We start from the raw sequence: 27,929 nt of genomic DNA, 5'->3' as shown, positions 1-27,929 counted from the left end.
CGAATATTTTCTGCTGGTTTATTCCAGGATATCTCTGTTACGCGTCGTCGCTTTAAGATGTTCTGTGTTCGTATTTTGTTTGTTGCGGTTGCACCCCCGGGTATTTTATTAGGTAGGCCTCGGCAAGGTAAGGTAAAAGTGTAAAAACATCTAGCCTATCTTTACCCTACCTTTTACCTTACCACAATACAATCACTCTACCCTACCTTTTACCTTTAGCAGGTAAGGTAAAAGGTAAAAAGCAACGAGCCTACCTTTACCCTACCCTTTACCCTTACCCCTTGGCATGTCGACACCTTTACCCTTTACCTTGACCCTTATACCCGGTAAAAAGGGTAAATTACCTTACCTTGCGAGGCCTACTCACAGGGCTGAACCTAATAAATGAAAACTTGGAACTTGGATCTCGTGTGTCGTAGGACGCTCAGCTCGCTCACATCACTTGCGTGCCCCCCACCCCCCCCGAGGCCACGCTGGGGATCTGTGTGATGTGTGGGGGAGGATGAGCGGCGAGTCCGAGACACGTCGGGCATGAGGTTTAAGGGCCGTCCATAAATTACGTCACGCGATTTTGGACGATTTTTGACCCTCCCCTCCCCCCCTTCTTCGTCACACGACGTCACAAAAAGTCAGACCCCCCCCCCTCCTCAAATATGACGTCACAAATCTCTGCCCCCCCCCCCAAAAAAAAATGTAAAACTTTCTTGGAATCGCTTTAAACTATTGTCATTGTAGTGCGTATTTAATGTGGCGCTGCACTCTAATGTTGTAGGAGAAAACATGTATTAAAAAGTCTATTTAATTAAGTAGAACGTGTCTTCTATATTAATTTAAAGTTGCGCATTTTGATGTGACGTCACATTTCTCAAACCCCCCCCCCCCTTCGTCACACATCGTCACAAATATCTGACCCCCCCCCCTCCCTGGTGAGTGACGTCATTTATGACGTCCCCTTTACACTAATTGAGTTTACGGGAAAACGGCCACGGGCCATGCAACGCATCCGGGCCAGTTCCTGCGACTTTCTTGCGAAACTGCTCGAGTGGTCGGGCACACTGGCTAGGAGATGTTGACTACCTCGCCTGGTACACAGGAGGTCGTGGGTTCGATCTCGACCCTGACGACGCCTGCTGCTGTATATTTGGAATTTGCGTCTCTCTCTCTCTCATTATCATCAAGACGGTGGCTAGGAGATGTTAACTACCTCGCCTGGTACACAGGAGGTGGTGGGTTCGATCTCGACCCTGACGACGGCTGCTGCTGTATATTTGGAATTTGCGTGTCTCTCTCTCATCATCATCAAGACGGTGGCTAGGAGATGTTAGCTACCTCGCCTGGTACACAGGAGGTGGTGGGTTCGATCTCGACCCTGACGACGCCTGCTGTATACTTGGAGTCTGCGTGTGTCTCTCTAATCATCATCATCATCATCACGGTGGCTATGAGATGTTAACTACCTCGCCTGGTGTACAGGAAGTCGTGGGTTCGATCCCGACCCTGACGCCTGCTGCTGCTGTATATTTGGAGTTTGTGTGTCTCTCTCTCATCATCATCACGGTGGCTAGGAGATGTTGACTACCTCACCTGGTGTTCAGGAGGTCGTGGATTCGAACCCTACCCTGACGACGCCTGCTGCTGTGTATTTGGAGTTTGCGTCTCTCTCTCTCTCATCATCATCACGGTGGCTAGGAGATGTTGACTGCCTCGCCTGGTGTGCAGGAGGTCGTGGATTCCATCCTAACCCTGACACTGCCTGCTGTATATTTGGAGTTTGCGCGTCCCTCTCTCTCTTTTTACGATGCAGAGGAAACGAGGAGATGCTCGGTGTAGTCGGCACTTTGCTTCGTTCATCATTTCGTTTTTTTTGTTTTTTTTTTCAATGATTTGCCCGTCTCCCCCTCTCTCTCACCGACGTCGCGCGGATTTTCCTCCGGGTCCTCCGGCTTTCCCCCTCCACATTTAGAATCAACGTCTCTACGCGTTTAGAGTTATTTGGCGACGTAAAATGTCCCCGTGGTGATGATGACGACGAGTCACTTTGAGATCGCCAGGTCGCTTCTGAAAGAAGCTATATAACTCAGTGGGCTTTACCCGGTGAAATAAAAAAAAACATATTTTGGTTATTAGTTTAATCTCAGCAATCAGAACCTACTAGGCGACGAGTACTGATGGGGTGTTGTGTTTGTGTGTGTGCAGCTTCAACTCACTCGTTCACAAGGACAAAGACCCCCGTATAGCCTCAACAGACTGTTGGGGCAAGTGCCGGAAGGCACAAGAGGGGGTGGGTGGCCAGCACCACGACCGCTCCCTCCACATACACACACGCGCACACATCCTCAAATACACACACACATATCCTCAAACACACACACACGTCCTCAAACACACACACACATCCTCAAACACACACTTCCTCAAACACACACACATCCACAAACATAAACACACACACTCAAACACACATACACACACATCCTCAAACAAATCCACACACCCTCAAACACACACATACACCCTCAAACACACAAAAACAAAACAAAGATCCCCTGTATAGCTTTAACAGGTGTTGGGGCAAGTGCTGTTAGCCGGCACGGCACACGATGGGGTGGGTGGCCAGCACCACGCCCGACCGCCTTTGTCTCCCGAGTGACGATGTTTACTACACACCGCACCAGGTACTCATTTGAGTCCGAGTCGACCTAGGGGAGGGCCAGGACCGGTTCAGATAAACCTCAACCTGGTGTTGGTGGCCAAAAGTGGGAATCGAACTCGGGTCGCCAGGTTCGTGGCACAGCGCGCTAACCGTCGCACCACCGCTCCCCACAATCCTCACACAGACACACACACAGGACACACACACACGACACACACACACGACACACACACAGACACACACACACGACAAAGACACACACACAAACACACACACAGACACACACACAGACACACACAGACACACACACACACACAGACACACACAGGACACACACACACGACACACACACACAGACAGACACACACACGACACACACAGATACACACACGACACACACACACGACACACAGACTCACACACGCATACACACACACAGGACACACACACACAGGACACACACACACACGACACACACACACGACACAGACACACGACACACACACACGACACAGACACACACACACGACACACACACACACAGGAGACACACACACACACGACACACACACACGGACACACACGACACAGACACACACACATACAGACACACACACACACGACACACACACAGACACACACACGACACACACACACAGACATACACACACAGCACACATACACACGACACACACACAGGACACACACACACGATACACACACAGACACACACACAGGACACACACACACACGACACACACACAGACACACACGACACAGACACACACACACGACACACACACACGACACACACACACACGACACACACACACAGACACACACACGACACACACAGACACACACACAGACACACACACAGACACACACACAGACACACACACACAGGAAACACACACACGACACACACACAGGACACACACACACGATACACACACAGACACACACATACACACACAAAGACACACACACACACGACACACACACACAGACTCACACACACAGACACACACACAGGACACACACACACAGGCCACACACACACACGACACACACACACGACACAGACACACACACACACGACACACACACACGACACAGACACACACACACACGACACACACACAGGACACACACACACACACGACACACACAGACACACACGATACAGACACACACACATACAGACACACACACACACACGACACACACACAGACACACACACGACACACACACACAGACATACACACACAGCACACATACACACGACACACACACAGGACACACACACAAGATACACACACAGACACACACAGACACACACAGGACACACACACACACGACACACACACAGACACACACACACGACACAGACACACACACACACGACACACACACACGACACACACACACACGACACACACACAGAGACACACACACGACACACACAGACACACACACAGACACACACACAGACACACACACACAGACACACACACACAGGAAACACACACACGACACACACACAGGACACACACACACGATACACACAGAGACACACACATACAACAACAACAACCGCCATTCGCCACTAAGTGGCGGTGACGTCACCACGACGCTTGTGCCAGGCCATGTGCACCTTGAGGCCACGTGAAGTGTCGAACGCCCGCTGGCAGGAGGTCACGGGGCAGACCCAGGTGCCACGGGTCGACTGACCGAGATGACCGAGATGACTGGCTGATGCACCACCTGTGCCCCCTACTGTACCAACTTGCTGTGCTTTAGCCACCCGGCGCTCCGCTCGTTGTTGTGAGCGTCGTTCCTCCGCCCTCCGTTGTTGTTGGAGGGCGACTGCCTCCAACTGCCCAGTAGCGTCCTTCACGAGCCTCCTCCACTGAGGCCGATCTTGACACCGCTGGTACCAGTCATCGGCAAGTCCACTCAGCTCCACATCCTCCTGTACCATATCACTCCATCACTTCTCTAGCCCGTGCCGCGCCCGTTTAGCCCCCTCGATCCGGCCGAACAAAAGCTGTTTAGGCATGCGGTGGCTGGGCATGCGGGCTACATGACCCAGCCAACGCAGCCTTGCCTGCCGGAGGAGCTCACTGATGGGACTTTGCCCAGATCTTTCAAGGACTTGTGAGCTCCTCACACAATCCAGCCTGGTTAAACCCAGGATGGATCGTAGGCAGGCCAGCCTAAATGTTTCCAACCGGCGAAGATGCTCCACTAGAGGGGTCCACGTTTCGCAAGCGTAGAGAAGGGAGGGAATGACCGTGGCCGAGAAGACCTGAAGCTTCGTGCGGAGCGACAGACCAGGTAGCTTCCACACAGCGTTACGCAACCGATGAAAAGATATTGCCGCTCGACTGATTCGGAGTGAGACCTCTGCTTATAAACTGGAGCCGGTCATAAGCACACTGCCCAGGTATGGGAAACTCTCCACTCTCTCCACAACTGCCCCATCACCAATTGGGAGTTGTGGGGGTGGAGTGTCCGGTGGTACAAAATACCCAGTCAGGTGCTTAGTTTTGGTGGGGCTGATGGTAAGGCCCCACCTCTTAGTGGCATGCTCCAGTCTCAGCAGCAGCGTCTCCAACTCCTCTTCTGAATGAGCAGCTATTACCAAATCATCGGCATACATAACGTGGTTGACCAATAGGGAGCCATCCCTTGATCGCACCCGGGCATCGATCAGCCTCCCATTATATCTGTACCAAATGGAAATTCCCCCGGTACAGCTATTGAAGGCTTCACGAACTACGCAGTCGAAATAGATGCTAAATAATGTGGGAGCCAGAGGACATCCTTGTCGCACCCCAAGGTGTACAGGGAAAGGCTCCGACTCCCGGCCACGTAGTTTTACCCGGGCCCGCTCACCATCATGAAGGTCCTTAATGATCGTGAGCAGAGAGTCAGGGACTCCGAAAGCACGAAGAACAACCCAGAACCCAGTCCTACTGATGGTATCATAGGCCTTGACCAGGTCAATAAAGCAGAGATGTAGGTCTTTTTGGAATTCCCTACACCTCTGCTGTAGCAGACGGACAGAAAATATGGCATCTGTGCAGGACCGCCCTTTCCTGAAACCGCATTGGGGCTCCGCAAGCCTCTCCTCAGCGTGCCTAGCAAGGCGATGTTGAATAATCCTTGCCAGGACCTTACCCGGCACACTGAGGAGTGAGATGCCCCTGTAGTTGTTACAGTCGGTACGGTCCCCCTTCTTAAAGAGGGGGACCACCAGGGCATCCTTCCAGTCCTGCGGAACCCGTCCAGTGGTCCAGACTGTTGTTATGATGTCATATAGGGCAGTCTGTGCACAAACGCCACCCTCCCTCAGCATTTCGCTTGGGAGACCATCTCTGCCCGGTGCCTTCCCTGGTCTCAGACTCCGGATCGCCCTCAGTACTTCCTCAACAGCTGGCACCTCAGCCAGCCACTCACACAGACACACACACAGACACACACACACACAGACACACACACAGGAAACATACACACGACACACACACAGGACACACACACACGATACACACACAGACACACACAGTCACACACACACAGACACACACACAGACACACACACAGACACACACACATGCACACACACACAGACACACACACACAGACACACACACAGACACACACACACACAGACGCACACATACGCACACAGACACACACACACAGACACACACACAGGACACACACACACAGTCACACACACAGACACACACACACAGGACAAACACGACACACACACAGGACACACACACACGATACACACACAGACACACACACAGACACACACGCACGACACACACGCACGACACACACGCACGACACACACGCACGACACACACGCACGACACACACGCACGACACACACGCACGACACACACGCACGACACACACGCACGACACACACGCACGACACACACGCACGACACACACACGCACGACACACACGCACGACACACACGCACGACACACACGCACGACACACACGCACGACACACACGCACGACACACACGCACGACACACACGCACGACACACACGCACGACACACACACGCACGACACACACACGCACGACACACACACACACGACACACACACACGACACACACACAGGACACACAAATACACACACAGACACACACACAGACACACACACACACAGGAAACATACACACGACACACACACAGGACACACACACACGATACACACACAGACACACACACAGTCACACACACAGACACACACACACAGTCACACACACAGACACACACACACAGACACACACACCGACACACACACAGACACACACAGACACACACACACACACAGACACACACACACACAGACACACACACACAGACACACACACAGACACACACACACAGACACACACACAGACACACACACAGACACACACACACAGACACACACACAGACACACACACAGACACAGACACACAGACACACACACACGACAAACGTGTGACTTTCAAATCGAAAGCACAAACACCGGGGGTGGAGTTCCTCTTCTACTCAAGAGTCTCATTCTCGCTCATCTCCACATTCCAATGCACCCCCCCCTCAACCCCCCCTTAACCCCCCTCACCCCCCCCCCCTAAACGCCCCCCTCAGCCCCCCCCCCCTAAACTCCCCCCCTCATTATCTATTGGACAGCGACCAGGGGGGTTTAAGATTGTTTAACAAGCAGCTGGACGCTTTCGCGACTAATTTTTTTCCATAATTGAGTTTTTGTAGGGTTAGATCGCGTTAATCAGGGGCGGGGAACCTTTAGTCTGCCAAGGGCACATTTGGATATTAATATAACACCATTCGCGGGCCATACAAAACTATCAACTTAAAAATTAGCCCGTTATAATTTGGTCAAACATTTAATTAACTCACCCCTAATGCGATGGGCTGGAACTGCTTCTTTTTGGCGAGGCGTGTGATGTTAGCTGGAATTGATGATGATGCTGCTACTCGCAACCGCTTTTCCAGGTTTGCTCCTAGATTTGTTGAATTTCGAGTCCCGCCTGCGGTTGCCTTGGCAGGGCCAGACCACCCCTGACGTAAATAGTTAAATGTGCCGTTAAACCCGCCACCACCCGACTCAGCCAACCACGAAGGGTTGTCACTTTGATTCTAGATGTGGAGGGGAAAACCGGAGGACCTGGAGATAAATCCACGCGACCACGGGAGGAAGGGAAGGAGGAGAGCAGAGCGTGAAATCTTTTGTGAAATCTTTCGTGAAATCTTTCATTGAAAGCAAAGCATTGAAAAAAATTAACCCGTAAAAACTAAATTTTTCACTATAAATCCTTTATATGCGTGGCGGCTAGAGTCCTCTCGTCCTCTGGCTTGAGATGGCTGCCACCTATGGGGCAGATGAATGGCTGCCACCATTAAGCAATTGGGAATTAAATATAATTTATTTTTTCCTAAACAGTGTAAAATTTTAGAATTTTTTTCACGAAAATACATTGTCAAGCACAACGAGTCTGTGTGCAAAATGTCAGGTTGATTGGATCACGAGAAGTGGGTTAAAAAACGACCGAAAGATTTGCACGGTCGTAAGCAAGCAAGCAAGTGAACTTAATATAAAGGATTTAAAAAAATTAACCCGTAAAAACAAAGTTTTTCACTCTAAATCCTTTATATGCGTGGCGGCTAGAGTCCTCTCGTCCTCTGGCTTGAGATGGCTGCCACCTATGGGTCAGATGATTGTCTGCCAGCATTAAACAATTGGTAATTAAATATTTTTAAAAATTTCCCTAAAAAGTGTCAAATTTTGGAAAAAAAAATTCACGAAAATACATTGTCACGCACAACGAGTCTGTGTGCAAAATGTCAGCTCGATTGGATCACGGGAAGTGGGTTAAAAAAACGACCGAAAGATTTGCACGGTCGTAAGCAAGCAAGTGAACTTAATATAAACAGTAAGTCATACATTACAATTCTATGTCGCAAAAAATATAATATGCCTCCATCTAAACTTTTTCCTAACATTACACGGATCTACCCCGTACTATATACTGCCATAGACAAACACAACATTAAATTATATACTGCATTACTGTACATCACACTATACCTTAGACTATACATTGTAATATTACACTATGTATTATTCTACCCACCCTACTGTATACTACACTGCTGTATATTTACTATACAATTAGGATATTATATATTATCTTATACATTATATTAAACATTACACTTTTATACTATTTATTATTATATGATCTGCTATACACTATACCATTAACCGTCGCGTGAAAGGTACTAAGAGGAAGCAACGAAATATGTCAATGAGTCTATGGGCAGTGTTGAGTCTATGGGTAATGTTAGTCTATGGGTAGTGTTGAGTCTATGGGTAGTGTTGAGTCTATGGACAGTGTTGGGTCAGTGTTGAGTCTATGGGTAGTGTTGAGTCTATGGGTAGTGTTGAGTCTATGGGCAGTGTTGAGTCTCTGGGCAGTGTTGAGTCTATGGGCAGTGTTAGTCTATGGGTAGTGTTGAGTCTATGGGCAGTGTTGAGTCTATGGACAGTGTTGGGTCTATGGGCAGTGTTAAGTCTATGGGCAGTGTTGGGTCTATGGGTAGTGTTGAGTCTATGGGCAGTGTTGAGTCTATGGGCAGTGTTGGGTCTATGGGCAGTGTTGAGTCTATGGGTAGTGTTGAGTCTATGGGTAGTGTTGAGTCTATGGGCAGTGTTGAGTCTATGGGTAGTGTTGAGTCTATGGGTAGTGTTGAGTCTATGGATAGTGTTGAGTCTATGGGCAGTGTTGAGTCTATGGGCAGTGTTGGGTCTATGGGCAGTATTGAGTCTATGGGCAGTGTTGAGTCTATGGTGCAGTGTTGGGTCTATGGGCAGTGTTGGGTCTATGGGTAGTGTTGATTCTATGGGTAGTGTTGAGTCTATGGGTAGTGTTGAGTCTATGGGTAGTGTTGAGTCTATGGGTAGTGTTGAGTCTATGGGTAGTGTTGAGTCTATGGGCAGTGTTGAGTCGATGGGCAGTGTTGAGTCTATGGGTAGTGTTGAGTCTATGGGTAGTGTTGAGTCTATGGGCAGTGTTGAGTCGATGGGCAGTGTTGAGTCTATGGGTAGTGTTGAGTCTATGGGCAGTGTTGAGTCTATGGGCAGTGTGAGTCTATGGGCAGTGTTGAGTCTATGGGCAGTGTTGCATCTATGGGTCAGTGTTGGGTCTATGGGCAGTGTTGAGTCTATGGGCAGTGTTGAGTCTATAGGTAGTGTTGAGTCTATGGGCAGTGTGAGTCTATGGGCAGTGTTGAGTCTTTGGGCAGTGTTGCATCTATGGGTCAGTGTTGGGTCTATGGGCAGTGTTGAGTCTATGGGCAGTGTTGAGTCTATAGGTAGTGTTAGTCTATGGGCAGTGTTAGTCTATGGGCAGTGTTAGTTTATGGGCAGTACATATGTATGTTGAACTTCTTTCGCACCGTACGTAGCCGACGGTGCTAATCGGAGGTTGCCATGGGAAGGACACCAATCCCAGTGGCAGCTATATCAGTCGGTCAACCCATGGCGCCTACCTGGGTCTCTTCCCGCGACCTCCCCCTGCCAGCGGCGGGCCTTCGACCCTTCACGCAATAGCATCATGGGTGGGGAGGGAAGGGCTGGGTGGGGAGGGGAGCGTGGGGAGGGGCTGGGTGGGGAGGGGAGCGTGGGGAGGGGCTGGGTGGGGAGGGGAGGGTGGGGAGGGGCTGGGTGGGGAAGGTGGGGCTGGGTGGGGGGTGGGAGGGGTGGGGCTGGGTGGGTAGGGGCTGGTCACCCCGTGGTGCCCTTATAAAACTCGGGCATATTTGTGGAATACACCACGCCGCCGTTGACCCTGGCCATTGACCGAGCAACCCAACGTTCCTACCAGCTCCCTCCGCAGGACAATGTGTTACTCGCCCCCTAATGCGATGGCTGGAACTGCCTCTCTTCGGCGAGGCGTGTGATGATGTTAGCTGCTGGCTATTGATGATGTTCCTGCTACTCGCAACTGCTTGTCCAGGGATTTATTGATTTTCGAGTCCCGCCTGCACCTAGCCTGGCGCAGCCGCCATTTGGTGGTGAACGGCGGTGAGCGGGAACCTCTGAAGGCCGTAAAACGGCACACGAGGGGGTAGGTGGCCTGCACCACGCCCGGCCGCCTTTGTCTCCCCAGTGGCGATGTTTTACACACCGCAACCAGGTACTCATTTGAGGCTGAGTCGACCTAGGAGAGGCCCAAAACCGGTTCAGATAATCGTCACTGGTGTTTGCCGTGAGCGGATAATCGAACTCTGGTCGCTGGGATTCGTAGCGCAGCGTAGCGCTAACCGCTGCGCCACCGCTCACTACGCGCACTCACAAAGACAAAGATCCCCCGTGTAGCCTGACCAGACTGCAGGGGCAAGTGCTGTTAGCGAGTGGCAGCACCCATGAAGGTCGGCACAGCACACGAGGGGGTGGGTGGCCAGCACCACGCCCGACACACACCACACACACACACAAAGACAAAGATCCCCCGTGTAGCCTGACCAGACTGCAGGGGCAAGTGCTGCTAGCGAGTGGCAGCAGCCATGAAGGTCGGCACAGCACACGAGGGGGTGGGTGGCCAGCACCACGCCCGACACACACCACACACACACAAAGAGCGTCTTGTCATCTGGAGAATGAGCTCTGCATTTGGATCGATTGTTTACCCACCTCTGATTCCGCCCATGCACCACCGTAGCGCGTATCTGCAGGTTGTCTTGTGGTTGTTGCTGTTGTTGTTTAACTTGGATCCCACTGGGATTTTTGCACACAGTGTTGGTGTACGGTTTTTTTCTGCAAAATTTTGCTGTCTTTTCTTGGATTTCTGTTTGCACTTAGTCACATTTTCACTTTAAGATGTTTTCTGTTCATGTTTTTGTTTTTTGTTTGTTGCGGTTGCACCCGATTCAAGAGCCGAATGGCTCACAGGTCTATACCTAATAAATGAACTTGAACTTAAACTTGTGTCCCGTGACATATCCCCCAACGCAGGGACGCTGGCGGTGATTCTGAGTTTAGTGTTGAACTAGAGCAGGGGTGGGGAAATAATTTGGTGTGGCCCTGTCAAGGCAACCGCAGGCGGGACTCGAAATTCAATAAATCTCGGAGCAAACCTGGACAAGCAGTTGCGAGTAGCAGCGACATCATCAATAGCCAGCAGCTAACATCATCACACGCCTCGCCAAAGAGAGGCAGTTCCAGCCATCACATTAGGGGGCGAGTCACACATTCCTGCGTAGGGAGCTGGTAGGAACGTTGGGTTGCTCGGTCAATGGCCAGGGTCAACGGCGGCGTGGTGTATTCCGCAAATATGCCCGACGGTGAGGGCGGGCACAAGCCGACGTGAGTAGGTTAAACGTTGAGTTTTATAAGGGCACCACGGGGTGACCAGCCCCTCCCCACCCAGCACCACCCCTCCCACCCCCCACCCAGCCCCACCTTCCCCACCCAGCCCTCCCCACCCTCCCCACCCAGCCCCTCCCCACCCAGCCCCTCCCCACCCTCCCCTCCCCACACAACCCCACCCTCCCCACCCAGCCCCTCCCCACGCTCTCCTCCCCTCCCCACCCAGCCCCTCCCTTCACGACGGACGGACGGACACAATAATCCCCTGTGGGTTGGTGTAACCAGGAGGTTCCTACCAGTATTAAATGTTTGACCAAATATAACGGGCTAATTTTTAAGTTCATAATTTTGTATGGCCCGCGAATGATGTTATTTAAATATCCAAATGTGCCCTTGGCAGAATAAAGGTTCCCCGCTCCTGAACTCGAAGGATGGATGTCCCTGCCTACACACGCCTGGATAGTTCACCAGCATTGTGGTCAAATCAAATCCTCACGCTGCTGATGAGAGACTAAGTGTCTGAAACCGGTCCAGAGATTTTATTTTATTTACACGCTTTCTTTTAACTCACTCTGTTGTTGTCGTAGCGTCAAATCTTGCAACTCAATTTTAACCCACTTCCCAATGTGGTATCGACTGCAAACTTGGTGTATTTATGTCATACTGATGACAATACTATATTCTATCATAAAAAAATAAAAATATATTTTTAAACAATCTTTTTACACGCTTTCTCTTAACTCACTCTGTCTGTTGTTGTCGTATCGTTAAATATTGTAACTCAATTTTAACCCACTTCCCAATGTGGTATCGACTGCAAACTTGGTACACTTATGTCGTACTGATGACAATACTATATTCTATCATAAAAAAAATTAAAATATATTTTTAAACATTGTTTTTTTATATTCTTGGTTCTTTCGGTAAAGTCACGTAGAAGGGAAACAATAAAATACTTAAAATATAAAACAATAAATTCGTGAGAATTTCATTTTTTATATTTTTATTATGAATCCCTGCAGTCACAAAAGCTTTAAATAAAAAATATTTTTTATATGTTATGTTTCGGCTTGGGTCTAATTGCCCACGGTCAACTGTCGTTGGCTGTAATTGGCAACGGTCCCTTACGTAATGGCAAGCTTCGGGGCCACTTCCTGGAGTCGTGGAGTTGTGCCATTACCAGTACATTCATAAAAGCGTGTTTTGAAATACGTTTATTTCAAAAGCATACTCATTTATGTTGAAACAAATGCTGCTGATAAGCAGACGCGCCCACTTCCATTTGGGGGGGGGGGGGGGTTCGAGTGTCTGATGGGATGTGTTAAATGAGAAGTCGGCGGTGTTTATTGAAGCGGAGAGCGAGACGAGAGAGAGGGAGGGAGGGGAGACGGACGATTTTGTTGACCCCCCCACACACAGGGCGAGGCGACTGTGGGCAAGCTCCCAGCAGGTGTGCAACCCTGGTGACAAGCTCCCAGCAGGTGTGCCACCCTGGTGACAAGCTCCCAGCAGGTGTGCCACCCTGGTGACAAGCTCCATCAGGTGTGCCACCCTGGTGACAAGCCCCCAACAGGTGTGCCACCCTGGTGACAAGCACCCAGCAGGTGTGCCACCCTAGTGACAAGCTCCAGCAGGTGTGCCACCCTGGTGACAAGCTCCAGCAGGTGTGCCACCCTGGTGACAAGCTCCAGCAGGTGTGCCACCCTGGGTGACAAGCTCCCAGCAGTTGTGCAACCCTGGTGACAAACTCCCAGCAGGTGTGCCACCCTGGTGACAAGCTCCAGCAGGTGTGCCACCCTAGTGACAAGCTCCAGCAGGTGTGCCACCCTGGTGACAAGCTCCAGCAGGTGTGCCACCCTGGTGACAAGCTCCAGCAGGTGTGCCACCCTGGTGACAAGCTCCAGCAGGTGTGCCACCCTGGTGACAAGCTCCAGCAGGTGTGCCACCCTAGTGACAAGCTCCAGCAGGTGTGCCACCCTGGTGACAAGCTCCAGCAGGTGTGCCACCCTGGTGACAAGCTCCAGCAGGTGTGCCACCCTGGGTGACAAGCTCCCAGCAGTTGTGCAACCCTGGTGACAAACTCCCAGCAGGTGTGCCACCCTGGTGACAAGCTCCAGCAGGTGTGCCACCCTAGTGACAAGCTCCAGCAGGTGTGCCACCCTGGTGACAAGCTCCAGCAGGTGTGCCACCCTGGGTGACAAGCTCCCAGCAGGTGTGCCACCCTGGTGACAAGCTCCCAGCAGGTGTGCCACCCTGGTGACAAGCTCCAGCAGGTGTGCCACCCTAGTGACAAGCTCCAGCAGGTGTGCCACCCTGGTGACAAGCTCCAGCAGGTGTGCCACCCTGGTGACAAGCTCCCAGCAGGTGTGCCACCCTGGTGACAAGCTCCAGCAGGTGTGCCACCCTGGTGACAAGCTCCCAGTAGGTGTGCCACCCTGGTGACAAGCTCCAGCAGGTGTGCCACCCTGGTGACAAGCTCCCAGTAGGTGTGCCACCCTGGTGACAAGCTCCAGCAGGTGTGCCACCCTGGTGACAAGCTCCCAGTAGGTGTGCCACCCTGGTGACAAGCTCCAGCAGGTGTGCCACCCTGGTGACAAGCTCCAGCAGGTGTGCCACCCTGGTGACAAACTCCCAGTAGGTGTGCCACCCTGGTGACAAGCTCCAGCAGGTGTGCCACCCTGGTGACAAACTCCCAGTAGGTGTGCTACCCTGGTGACAAGCTCCAGCAGGTGTGCCACCCTGGTGACAAGCTCCAGCAGGTGTGCCACCCTGGTGACAAGCTCCCAGCAGGTGTGCAACCCTGGTGACAAGCTCCCAGCAGGTGTACTACCCTGGTGACACGCTCCCAGCAGGTGTGCCACCCTGGTGACACGCTCCCAGCAGGTGTGCCACCCTGGTGACAAGCTCCCAGCAGGTGTGCCACCCTGGTGACAATCTCCCAACAGGTGTACCACCCTGGTGACAAGCTCCCAGCAGGTGTACCACCCTGGTGACAAGCTCCCAGCAGGTGTACCACCCTGGTGACAAGCTCCCAGCAGGTGTACCACCCTGGTGACAAGCTCCCAACAGGAGTACCACCCTGGTGACAAGCTCCCAGCAGGTGTACCACCCTGGTGACAATCTCCCAACAGGTGTACCACCCTAGTGACAATCTCCCAACAGGTGTGCCACCCTGGTGACAAGCTCCCAGCAGGTGTACCACCCTGGTGACAAGCTCCCAGCAGGTGTGCCACCCTGGGTGACAAGCTCCCAGCAGGTGTGCCACCCTGGGTGACAAGCTCCCAGCAGGTGTGCCACCCTGGCGTCAAGCTCCCAGCAGGTGTGCCACCCTGGGTGACAAGCTCCCAGCAGGTGTGCCACCCTGGTGACAAGCTCCCAGCAGGTGTGCCACCCTGGGTGACAAGCTCCCAGCAGGTGTGCCACCCTGGGTGACAAGCTCCCAGCAGGTGTACCACCCTGGTGACAATCTCCCAGCAGGTGTGCCACCCTGGTTACAAGCTCCCAGCAGGTGTGCCACCCTGGGTGACAAGCTCCCAGCAGGTGTGCCACCCTGGTGACAAGCTCCCAGCAGGTGTGCCACCCTGGTGACAAGCTCCCAGCAGGTGTGCCACCCTGGGTGACAAGCTCCCAGCAGGTGTGCCACCCTGGTGACAAGGTCACAGCAGGTGTGCCACCCTGGTGACAAGCTCCCAGCAGGTGTGCCACCCTGGTAACAAGCTCCCAGCAGGTGTGCCACCCTGGTTACAAGCTCCCAGCAGGTGTGCCACCCTGGTGACAAGGTCACAGCAGGTGTGCCACCCTGGTGACAAGCTCCCAGCAGGTGTGCCACCCTGGTGACAAGCTCCCAGCAGGTGTGCCACCCTGGTTACAAGCTCCCAACAGGTGTGCCACCCTGGTGACAAGGTCACAGCAGGTGTGCCACCCTGGTTACAAGCTCCCAGCAGGTGTGCCACCCTGGTTACAAGCTCCCAACAGGTGTGCCACCCTGGTGACAAGCTCCCAGCAGGTGTGCCACCCTGGTGACAAGCTCCCAGCAGGTGTGCCACCCTGGTTACAAGCTCCCAACAGGTGTGCCACCCTGGTGACAAGCTCCCAGCAGGTGTGCCACCCTGGTGACAAGCTCCAGCAGGTGTGCCACCCTGGTGACAAGCTCCCAGCAGGTGTGCCACCCTGGTGACAAGCTCCCAGCAGGTGTGCCACCCTGGTGACAAGCTCCCAGCAGGTGTACCACCCTGGTGACAAGGTACAGCAGGTGTGCCACCCTGGGTGACAAGCTCCCAGCAGGTGTTGGGACCTTGGTGGCCAGCACCACGCTCGGCCGTGTTTGTCTCCCCCCGGTGGCGATGTTTATAGACACCGCACCGGGCACTCATTGGAGGCTGAGTGGACCTAGGGGAGGCCCAGGACCGGCGTAGATAATCATCACCGTTTGTTGGCCGTGAAGCGAGAATCGAACTCGGGTCGCCACGCTACCGCTCCTCTACGCACGCGCACAAACAAATGCAAAGGTCACCCGTATAGCCTCAAGAGACTGTTGGGGCAAGTGCTGTTAGCGAGTGGCGCCTATGAAGGCCTCGACCAGAGGTCTTCTTCATCGAAAGGCCCCGCGGCCCTCTGGCGGCCCCTGGTGGCCTTCATTGCGACCCCCATCATCATCACCATCACCGTCCCCCCCCCCACAATGGGTTAAAATGTTGCGGCCTTGATGTCTCATCGGCGAAAGTGTCACCCTCTCAATCGCCCCCCCCACACCCCCAGTTCCCTCTGAAAATAATTCGCGAAGAACACGGGCCGATACACACACGCACGGAACGCGTGTGTGTGTGTACAAAGACAAAGATCCCCCGTATAGCCTTAACAGACTGTCGGGGCAAGTGCTGTTAGCGAGCAGCTATGAATGCCGACTTTGTCTTTCCCACTTCAGAAAAAATAAGTTTCGCTGTGGTTTTCCCACGTTGATGATGATTGCTTGTGTTGCAATCGAAACGTCGTGATTTATTTTATTTCATACCGACGTGACTTTACCGAAATAACCAAAAAGTATGGATTCCTGCAGTCACGAAAGCTTCAATTGGATGCAATCGAAACCACATTTTTCTTTTTTTCTTTTACAACGTAAGGCCCACGTGTCGCTTTGGCCAGAAGCGACCAGGCGACAAGTGACAGCCGAACGAAGTGGTGGATCATCATCATCACCACCATCATCATCACTATCAAAACTTGTGGATTCATCGCAGCAGCCAAATACTCCAAACGCCGCGATGTTGATTCGAAGTGTGGAGGGTGAACACGGGGAGAAAGAGAGAGAGAGGCAAACTGCAAATATACAGTAGCAGGCGTCAGAGTTGGGATCGAACCCACGACCTCCTGTACACCCGGCGAGGTAGTCAACATCTCCTAGCCACCGTGATGATGAGAGAGAGAGAGACACGCAAACTCCAAATATACAGCAGCAGGCGTCAGGGTTGGGATCGAGACCACGACCTCCTGTATACCAGGCGAGGTAGTTAACATCTCCTAGCCACCGTGATGATGATGATTAGAGAAAGACACGCAAACTCCAAATATACAGCAGCAGGCGTCAGAGTCGGGATTGAACCCACGACTTCCTGTACACCAGTCGACGTAGTTAACATCTCCTAGCCACCGTGATGATGAGAGAGACACGCAAACTACAGCAGCAGCAGGCGTCAGAGTCGGGATCGAACCCACGACCTCCTGCATCCCAGGCGAGGTAGTTAACATCTCGCCATAGACTAACTCCCCCCAAGACTTCCAATATCACCACGCCCATGGCAATGACCGCAACCTCTGACGGTGAACGCCGGCCCATCATCACCCCCACGTGGCCTCTGTTAAGGTCGCTCATGCACCGCCCCTGGCACCGCTGCCCCTGCCATCTCAACCACCGATTACAGAGCGCACCTCGAGCACCCTTCAGGCGTTCGATATATGAATATCAATACGTAATCAATGAAGACATCACTTATATCGTAAGCGTCATCTGGGAAGACACTGGAGTTGAATACACTTGTAAAATCTAGATGATTGATGTCATTCCACCCGTACGGTTGGCTACGTACGGTGCGAAAGAAGTTCAACACACACACACACGCAGGCAAACGTGTGAAGTTGTATGGCCGTCTCGCACGGGGACCGTGAGCGTTGTTCGGCAGGAGGTGGCGTGCGGACATAGCTGGTGATCGCCAGCAGGAGGATGAGGAGGATGAGGAGGAGGGGTGAGAAATCCAAAGAGCTATCAAGCTTTTACATTGAGACCTCCTTTACCAGTGGCAAAATATAGTAGTAGGTTTTTACCCTTTCAACTGGTACAAAACACTGACACCTTTATACAAGGCATCATGTTTGCAATAACCACAACACAAGCAGTCAAAATGCAAACAAAAAGAAACAACTCTGATGATGATAATGCCTGGTACACAGGAGGTCGTGGGTTCGATCCCGACCCTGACGCCTGCTGCTGTATATTTGGAGTTTGTGTGTCTCTCTCTCACATCATCATCACGGTGGCTAGGTGATGTTAACTACCTCGCCTGGTATACAGGAGGTCGTGGGTTCCATCCCGACCCTGACGCCTGCTGCTGCTGTATATTTGGAGTCTGCGTGTCTCTCTCTCATCATCATCACGGTGGCTAGGAGATGTTAACTACCTCGCCTGGTATGGAGGAGGTCGTGGTTTCGATCCCGACCCTGACGCCTGCTGCTGTATATTTGGAGTCTGCGTGTCTCTCTCTCATCATCATCACGGTGGCTAGGAGATGTTAACTACCTCGCCTGGTATGGAGGAGGTCGTGGTTTCGATCCCGACCCTGACGCCTGCTGCTGTATATTTGGAGTTTGTGTGTCTCTCGCTTTCCCCATGATCGCGTGGATTTGTCTCCAGGTCCTCCGGTTTTCCCTCCACATGCAGAATTAACATCTCTGCTCGTTTAGAGCATTTGGCCGCTGATATAAATGTCCACGTGATAAGTCATTTCGTGAAGATATCATTCGTGGTCGATTCTATTAGCTAAACTAACAGCTCAAATGGCTTTACCTGGTAAAATACAACGGTGTAGTTGTAGATATTGTTCGCGATTTCTTCCCCTTTGCTATACTTTTCACTCCCTTCGTGGTTTTTTAAAAAGTGTTTGTTGTTGTAACGTGTTGTCCCGGTCTACGGGACATCGGAATCTTCCAGTACAAATTAATATTCTGATTAAGATTCTGGAAAGAGCTACGCAACTCAATTGGGCCTTACGTGGTGGAAGAAAATGTTATTTTAGTTTTATTTGAGTTCTGTATTATCAATCTTGATTTGAAGCTTTCGTGACTGCAGGAATCCATACTCTTTGGTTCTTTCGGTAAAGTCACGTAAGTAGAAAAATAAAATAAATAAAATAAATCCAGCAGTGGAACTGCTGAACCAGTTCAACTGCTGGATTATATTTTTTTCCGCCTGAGTACGACCGCTTGTGTTGCGATCGAAACGTCGTGATTTATTTCAGTTTAGTATCATCATTATCATCTTTGCCGCACTAATCTGGTACTAAAGCGGCCCTGTGGCATGGCGGAGTGACGTGGGGGCTATCATCTAAACTATTTTATTTTATGAGATAAGGCCCCACTGACCTATACAGCTCTTTTTAGAAGCGGCCCGGCTATTACGAATGACCGCCCCAACGTGGAGATTTATAGCAGCCAAATATTATTAAACGCATGATAGGTTATTTTAAATGTGGAGGGAATAATCGGAGGACCCGGAAAAAAAATCCACGCGATCACGGAGAGAGAGAGACACGCAAACTCCAAAATACAGCAGCAGGCGTCAGGGCTGGTGATCGAACCCACGACCTCCTGTACACCAGGCGAGGTAGCTAACATCTTCCAGCCACAGTGATGATGATGAGAGAGAGAGACACGCCGACTCCAAATATACAGCAGCAGGCGTCAGGGTCGGGATCGAACCCACGCCCTCCTGTATACCAGGCGAGGTAGTCAACATCTCATAGCCACCGTGATGATGGTGAGAGAGAGACACGCCGACTCCAAATATACAGCAGCAGGCGTCAGGGCTGGTGATCGAACCCACGACCTCCTGTACACCAGGCGAGGTAGTTAACATCTTTCAGCCACCGTGATGATGATGAGAGAGAGAGACACGCCGACTCCAAATATACAGCAGCAGGCGTCAGGGTCGGGATCGAACCCACGACCTCCTGCACACCAGGCGAGGTAGTCAACATCTCCTAGCCACCGCGATGATGATGAGAGACAGAGACACCGCAGCCTCCAAATACACAGCAGGCGTCAGGGTCGGGATCAAACCCACGACCTCCTGCACACCAGGCGAGGTAGTCAACATCTCATAGCCACCGTGATGATGATGATGAGATACACACACAGACTCCGAATATACAGCAGCAGGCGTCAGGGTCGGGATCGAACCCACGACCTCCTGTACACCAGGCGAGGTAGTTAACATCTCCTAGCCACCGTGATGATGATGAGAGAGATAGAGAGACACGCAAACTCCAAATATACAGCAGCAGGTATCAGGGTAGGGATCGAACCAACGACCTCCTGCACACCAGGCGAGGTAGTCAACATCTGCCGGCCACATTGGAGTCCCTTCCCTCTATTCTATTTGGCAACATCACCGCCTGCTATTTATAGGGGGGGGGCAGGGGGGTAACTGCGTCCCGTGGGGAGCGGTGGCGCAGCGGTTAGCGCGCCGCGCTGCACTATGGACCGACAGTGACGGCGAGCAGGTGAACCGGTCCAGGCCACGTCCCCTAGGTCGACCCAGCCTGAAGTGAGTGTCCGGTGCAGTGCGTGTGTGTGTACACGTGTGTGTGTGTGGGGAGCGGTGGCGCAGTGGTTAGCGCTACGCTGCGCTGCGCTGCGAACCCGGCGACCCGAGTTCGATTCCCTTCCACGGCCAACACCGGTGACGATTATCTGAACCGGTACTGGGCCTCCCCTAGGTCGACTCAGCATCAAATGAGTACTTGTTGTAGTGTGTAGTAAACATCGCCACTGGGGGAGACAAAGGCGGTCGGGCGTGGTGCTGGCCACCCACCGCCTCGTGTACCGTGCCGGCTTTCATAGGTGCTGCTCGCTAACAGAACTTGCCCCTACAGTCTGTGAAGGCTACACAGGGGATCTTTGTCTTTGTGAACGTCAGTACTGGGGAGACAAAGGCGGCCGGGGCGGTGTTGGCCACTCCGCAACACCATTCGAGTGCCGCCGTGCCGGCCTCGAGGGTCACGTGGGGGCTGCCCGGGGTGGGGGCGGGGCCTTTGTCTGTGGCGTGTGAAGGAGGCGTGGTCACAGGTCCGCGCTCCCATTGGTCAACCGCCCCCCCTCCACCCCTTCACCCCTCCCCCCCCGTGTCCCCCTATCACCACGGCACGCGCCGCGCGTGCTACACGCGTGGCGAGAGTGTGCGGAGGTCAGGGGGTCAGGGGGTCAGGAGGTCATGAGGTCACGGTGATCCAGGTTTGGGCCGTGGGGGGGGGGGGCGGGGGGGGGCATGGAATAGTGGGCGGTGCAGGGGAGGTGTCAATTAATCATCGTCATTATCGATAGCAGGTGGATGATTTCGATTTAAAGCTTTCGTGACTGCAGGGATTCATCTTCTTGGTTTTTTCGGTAAAGTCACGTAGAAGGGAAGTAATAAAATATTACTTCCCTTCTACGTGACTTTACCGAAAAAACCAAGAAGATCAGGTGGATGATGTGACAGTATCATAGTAATCATCATCATCAGTACCAGAATGATGATATGATAGTACCATAGTAATCATCATTATCGGTAGCAGATGGATGATGTGATATCATCATAGTAATCATCATAGTAATCATCATCATTTGTAGCATAATGATGATAATATCATAGTACCATAGTAATCATCATCATCATCATCATCGGTAGCAGATGGATGATGTGACAGTACCATAGTAATCATCATCATCATCATCGGTAGCAGATGGATGATATGATAGTACCATAGTAGTCATCATCATTATTATTATCAGTAGCAGATGGATGATGTGACAGTACCATAGTAATCATCATCATCATCGGTAGCAGATGGATGATGTGATAGTACCATAGTAATCATCATCATCATCATCATCGGTAGCAGATGGATGATGTGATAGTACCATAGTAATCATCATCATCATTATCATCAGTAGCAGATGGATGATGTGACAGTACCATAGTAATCATCATCATCATCATCGGTAGCAGATGGATGATATGATAGTACCATAGTAGTCATCATCATTATTATTATCAGTAGCAGATGGATGATGTGACAGTACCATAGTAATCATCATCATCATCGGTAGCAGATGGATGATGTGATAGTACCATAGTAATCATCATCATCATTATTATCAGTAGCAGATGGATGATGTGACAGTACCATAGTAATCATCATCATCGGTAGGAGATTGATGATATGATAGTACCATAGTAGTCATCATCATTAATATTATCAGTAGCAGATGGATGATGTGACAGTACCATAGTAATCATCATCATCATCATCGGTAGCAGATGGATGATGTGATAGTACCATAGTAATCATCATCATCATTATTATCAGTAGCAGATGGATGATGTGACAGTACCATAGTAATCATCATCATCATCATCGGTAGCAGATGGATGATATGATAGTACCATAGTAGTCATCATCATTATTATCGGTAACAGATGGATGATGTGATAGTACCATAGTAATCATCATCATCGGTAGGAGATTGATGATATGATAGTACCATAGTAGTCATCATCATTATTATCGGTAACAGATGGATGATGTGATAGTACCATAGTAATCATCATCGGTAGCAGATGGATGATGTGATAACATCATTATCATCATCATCATCGGTACCGGAAGGATGGTATGAGAGTGTTGTAGTGATCATCATCATCATCGTTATCGAATGATTATTTGATAGTACCATAGTAATCATCATCATCGGTAGCAATTGGATGATGTGATAGTACCATAGTAATCATCATCATCATCGATTACAGATGGATGATGTGATAGTACCATAGTAATCATCATCAGTAGCAGAGGGATGATGTGATAGTACCATAGTAATCATCATCAGTAGCAGAGGGATGATATGATAGCACCATCGTAATCATCATTATCATCGGTACCAGAAGGATGATTTGATAGCATCATCGTCATCGTCATCATCAGTCGCAGTAATACCTTGGTTCACGTCTGGGATGAGTTCCTGAAACAGCGCGACGACGCATCTCGAAACGACGTCAATGGAAAGAGACATTCCTCCCCCCCCACATCTCCAAAACGCTGCACGTCAATCATAACAACATGATGTGCACTTGGCATCACGGCTCAACGTGGTTCGTGTCCAGGGTGGTAGTGGGTTGGACGTGGTTTCAAGTTTCAAGTTTCATGTATTAGGTATAGCCCTGTGAGCCATTCGGCTCTTGAATCGGGTGCAACCGCAACAAACAAAAAACTAAAACATGAACAAGAAAACATCTTAAAGTGACTAAGTGCAAACAGAAAATCCAAGAAAAGACAGCAAAATTTTGCAGAAAAAGCACCGTACACCAACGCTGTGTGCAAAAATCCCAGTGGGATGCAAGTCAAACAACAACAACAACCACAAGACAACTTAGATTAAGGCCATCAGTCTAACTCTGTACTGCAACAAACAAACATGGTCAAACCAAAAAACTTTTCAAAAATCACCAAAATAAAGCTATAAAAGCAATGTAACAGTGATCATAGGAACTGTGACCGAATTTTCGCAATAAACGACGTAAACAACATGTACCACCAAACTCTGCAGCCATAGCTGGCTGCATGAGTCACTCCACAACAGTAGGAGCATCAGTCGGAGTGTCAACATTTTTCAATGCACCTTTAAGATCAGCACGCTAAATCAAAACACAGATCACACGTTGCAGCGATCATGGTGGTGGGTGAAGTCTCAGAGACGATCACGCTGCCAGTGCGGAGTGAGGGCGACGCAAATGTGGGAGCGCGAGACGTGGGCCATACGGGTAGTCCCCGACCATTGGAACCTCATTTGCCAGTAAAAAATATAATTGGTTTTTTACCCTTCTAACTGGCAACAAAACGGACACCTTTTTTTTACAAGGAGTCATGTTTGCATAGACCACAATACCTGCAGTCATAATGCAAACAAAAGACACAACTCTGATAATGTATGTGTAATAAAGGTCGTTGAGGCGACTTCTGGAATCCGGTTTTTATTCGTTTTCCATTACAGCTCTCCTCCACGCTGCTGACAGACAGCTAGGGGTCGGCACGGTTTGGCTCAAACCACCAAACCGCGGTTTGAACCGAACCAAATCGGTTTGGTTTGGCTCTGTTTGAACTGGTTCGGTTTGGTTTGGGGCTACGAAAACCGACTCGGTTTGGCTCGGACAGGGTGGAACCGGCTCAAACTAGTTTGGTTGGTTGTAAAGGCGACACGAAAGGACATGCTGTAGTTGCCTTTGCCTGCGAATTCACTTTGCAATTGCATCTCCATGGCTCGAGCGGCTCAAGACGGCGCCATCCCCGGCGGCTCCAGCATCACAAGGTATCTCATCCACGACGTGGAAGAGACCAAACACGCCGGTAGCGACGAGGAGCCGATGGCGAGCGAACGTGAGAGCCCGGACGCCACGCGCGGCGACACGCGGCAGAGCCTCATGCGCACCCTCGGCGCCGCAGCGCTGCAGACCGCGATGCAGCCCAAGCCCAAGAAGGCCCGTGTGTCCCGAGCGCTGTGGCACGACGAGTACTTTGAGACGAGCCAGGCCGCGGGCGACGTGCAGAGCCGGACCTGCAAGATCTGCACCCTCCAGTACGCGGGCTCCACCTCCTCGGGCACCCGTATCAAGCATCTCAAGACCCATGGGATCGTCGACCCCGAGTCGCCCACGGTCGTCACGTCGCCGCCGACGGGGAAGGGTTTGCTCGTGCAGTCCAAGATGGCCACGCCCATGTCAGCGCACGCGAGCAAGGCCATGGACAGCTTTGTCGCCGAGTACATCGCGACGAGTGGTCTAGGCCATAAACACGTAACATCGGATCCCTTTACGACTCTTCTTCAACGAGCTGCCCCGGGTTACGAGCCCAAGTCTGAGCGCACGGTCAAGCGCCGCATGCTCGAGATGTATGTCGTCCTCAAGCTACTCGTGCTACAGTACTTTACTACTTTTGGCTCTTGCGTCTCCTTGACCTACGACGGTTGGACAAACGACGCCATGACCGGCTTCTTCTCGGTCACCCTCCACTGGATGGACCCGGCGTCGTTCTCCATGTGCAACTGCATCATTGACTTCTTTTGGGTGGTCCCGGGCGAAGGCGTGGGCAAGCGCATGGCGCAGCGCCTGCACGAGCTGCTCGACGACTTTGGCGTGTGGCCGCGCCTGCTCGCCGTCGTCACCGACAGCGGTTCTGACGCCGTCGCATCCGCCAAGTCCCTCACGCTCCTCGAGGGGAGCAACCTGCGCTCGACGTGCTGCTTGCGGTGCATCGCGCACTGCGTCAACCTCGGCGTCAAGTCCTCATTCGGCGCGTTCGAGACACTGCTGCGCAGCCTCCGCGCGACGCTCGGCGCTATCCGCAAGAGCAAGACGAAGAGGGCGGCCTACACGTCGCTCGCGCGGCACTACCTCAAGTGCCCGCTGCAGCCGCCTTGCCTCGACGTGGTCACACGTTGGGGTAGCACGTACGTGATGCTCACGGCGTCGCTAAGGCAGCGCCAAGTGATCGACGCCATCTACCTTGAGCCCGGCTGGTCGCGGAGCCAGGCCGGCTTGTCGGACGAGCAGTGGGAGCAGCCGGCGCTGCTCTGCCAGTTCTTGGAGAAGCCGGCGGCCATCTCCGATGCCATGGGCGCCGAGGAGTACTGCACCATCTCGAACGCCATCACGGCGCAGGAGGCTCTCTTGAGCCACTGCATGACCCACCGCCCGAGTCCTCTTGTGGTCGTGAGCTCGGCCGCCGTGACCATCTCCGACTACATGGTCAAGTACAGCGACCTTCTCTCGCCCGAACCAAGCCGCGTCGCCCGCTTTCTCGACCTGCGCCACCCCAAGCCCGCGGCCTCGAGCACCGAGTACAGCAATATCAAGGACATGATGACGGACATTCTCAACCAGCGCTACCCAGCGTTGACAACGGACGCGGCGCCGAAGGCGGCGCCGCGTGGCGGCATTAACATCCTCTTTGACATGGTCTACGCGCCCAACGCTCACGACGGCGCCGCCTCCGAGGTCGACCGCTTCCTGCTTGAGCCAACTCAGGACCTGAGCATGGACGTCGTCGAGTGGTGGAAGCTGTACGGCGGCAAGTACCCGCGCCTACGACGCGTGGCCCTCGACTATTTGCCTATCCCGGCGTCGTCCGTGCCCTCCGAGAGAGCAAACTCGGCTGCCACGCGCTCCTTTCTCGACCGACCAAACCTGCACAAGTGCACGTTCAAGGCCGAGATGTGTGTGCGCTCGTGGGCGCGGATGTTGCCTAGTGTTGGGGTTTCACTGCCATTGAACTACCACACTGCGTTCAAGGACATTGGGCGTGCCAAGCTTGAGGAGATGGCTGTGGACGACATCGTCGTCCAGTACTTGCTAGTGAATCTCAATATGAAGAAAGCCTGCGTAGAAATTAGCGATTAATACACTTGATATTTGTATTGAATGCAAATATTGTTTGCCGCGCATCTTTTCGGTTCAAGCCAACTCAAGAGGTTTGGTTTAGCTTAGTTTGGTTTGGTTTTGGTTTGGTTTGGTTCAGTCGTCGCTGGTTTGGTTTGGTTTGCTCAATTTGAAACCAGTTTGAGTCGGTTCAAACCGTGCCGACCCCTACAGACAGCGTGAGAGGGATAGAGAGAGAGAGACGCGCGCAGCCTGGACCACGTGGCAGCCTGGACCACGTGGCAGCCTGGACCACGTGGCAGCCTGGACCACGTGGCAGCCTGGACCACGTGGCAGCCTGGACCACGTGGCAGCCTGGACCACGTGGCAGCCTGGACCACGTGGCAGCCTGGACCCCACTCCCGCGTGGCCTCCTCCTCCGTTCGTTCCAGTTCTGACCACGTGTTGTTCGTCTCCACCCCTATTTAATACCCGGGTCACGTGGTACCTTTCCACCAATCCTGGTTAGCCTGTTTGAACCAATCCTATACAACAGCTGTCACCTTTCCATTACGTCAGGGCCACGCCCCTAGGCTTCCCTTCATTGGCTATGGATCAGGACCGGCAGAGCCAATCATCGTGACGAGTTGTAATCTGTCAACGACCCGGATATAACCTCACATTACATATGCACTGTCCTTGAAGTTGATTGGTCCACACCCGAGACAGCTTTCCTTAGAGCCTAGTCTCACATGGTGTTGGACCAGATGACGCCAAAAGGCGCACAACTCAAAGACAATGCACCATCAGAGTATGAGAGCTCGGGGTAAGCATTTACACCATTGGAACCTCATTTGCCAGTAAAAAACATGATAATTGTTTTTTTACCCTTCTATCTGGCAACAAAACTAACACCTTTTTTTTTACAAGGAGTCATGTTTGCATAGACCACAATACCTGCAGTAATAATGCAAACAAAAAACATAACTCTGATAATGATATGCACTGTCCTTGAAGTTGATTGGTCCACACCCGAGACAGCTTTCCTTAGAGCCTAGTCTCACATGGTGTTGGACCAGATGACGCCAAAAGGTGCACAACTCAAAGACAATGCACCATCAGAGTATGAGACTGCAGGTATTGTGGTCTATGCAAACATGACTCCTGCGGTTGGCTACGTACGGTGTGAACGAAGTTCA

The 27,929-nt window shown here is 51.9% G+C and overlaps 1 protein-coding gene across 1 annotated transcript; it reads left to right on the top strand.

The window, feature by feature from the left end:
* Nucleotides 1-24,633: 24,633 nt before the first annotated feature.
* On the top strand, nucleotides 24,634-26,772 carry LOC144950137 (uncharacterized). The gene has a single exon (XM_078880199.1). The coding sequence runs from the start codon at nucleotides 24,634-24,636 to the stop codon at nucleotides 26,770-26,772; it is 2,139 nt and encodes a 712-aa protein (XP_078736325.1).
* The last annotated feature ends 1,157 nt before the right edge of the window (nucleotides 26,773-27,929 follow it).

Source organism: Lampetra fluviatilis, chromosome 56 (assembly GCF_964198595.1).
Source record: "Lampetra fluviatilis chromosome 56, kcLamFluv1.1, whole genome shotgun sequence".
In the NCBI taxonomy this organism is placed as follows: domain Eukaryota; kingdom Metazoa; phylum Chordata; class Hyperoartia; order Petromyzontiformes; family Petromyzontidae; genus Lampetra; species Lampetra fluviatilis.
This window is presented reverse-complemented; position numbering and strand designations above follow the sequence as displayed.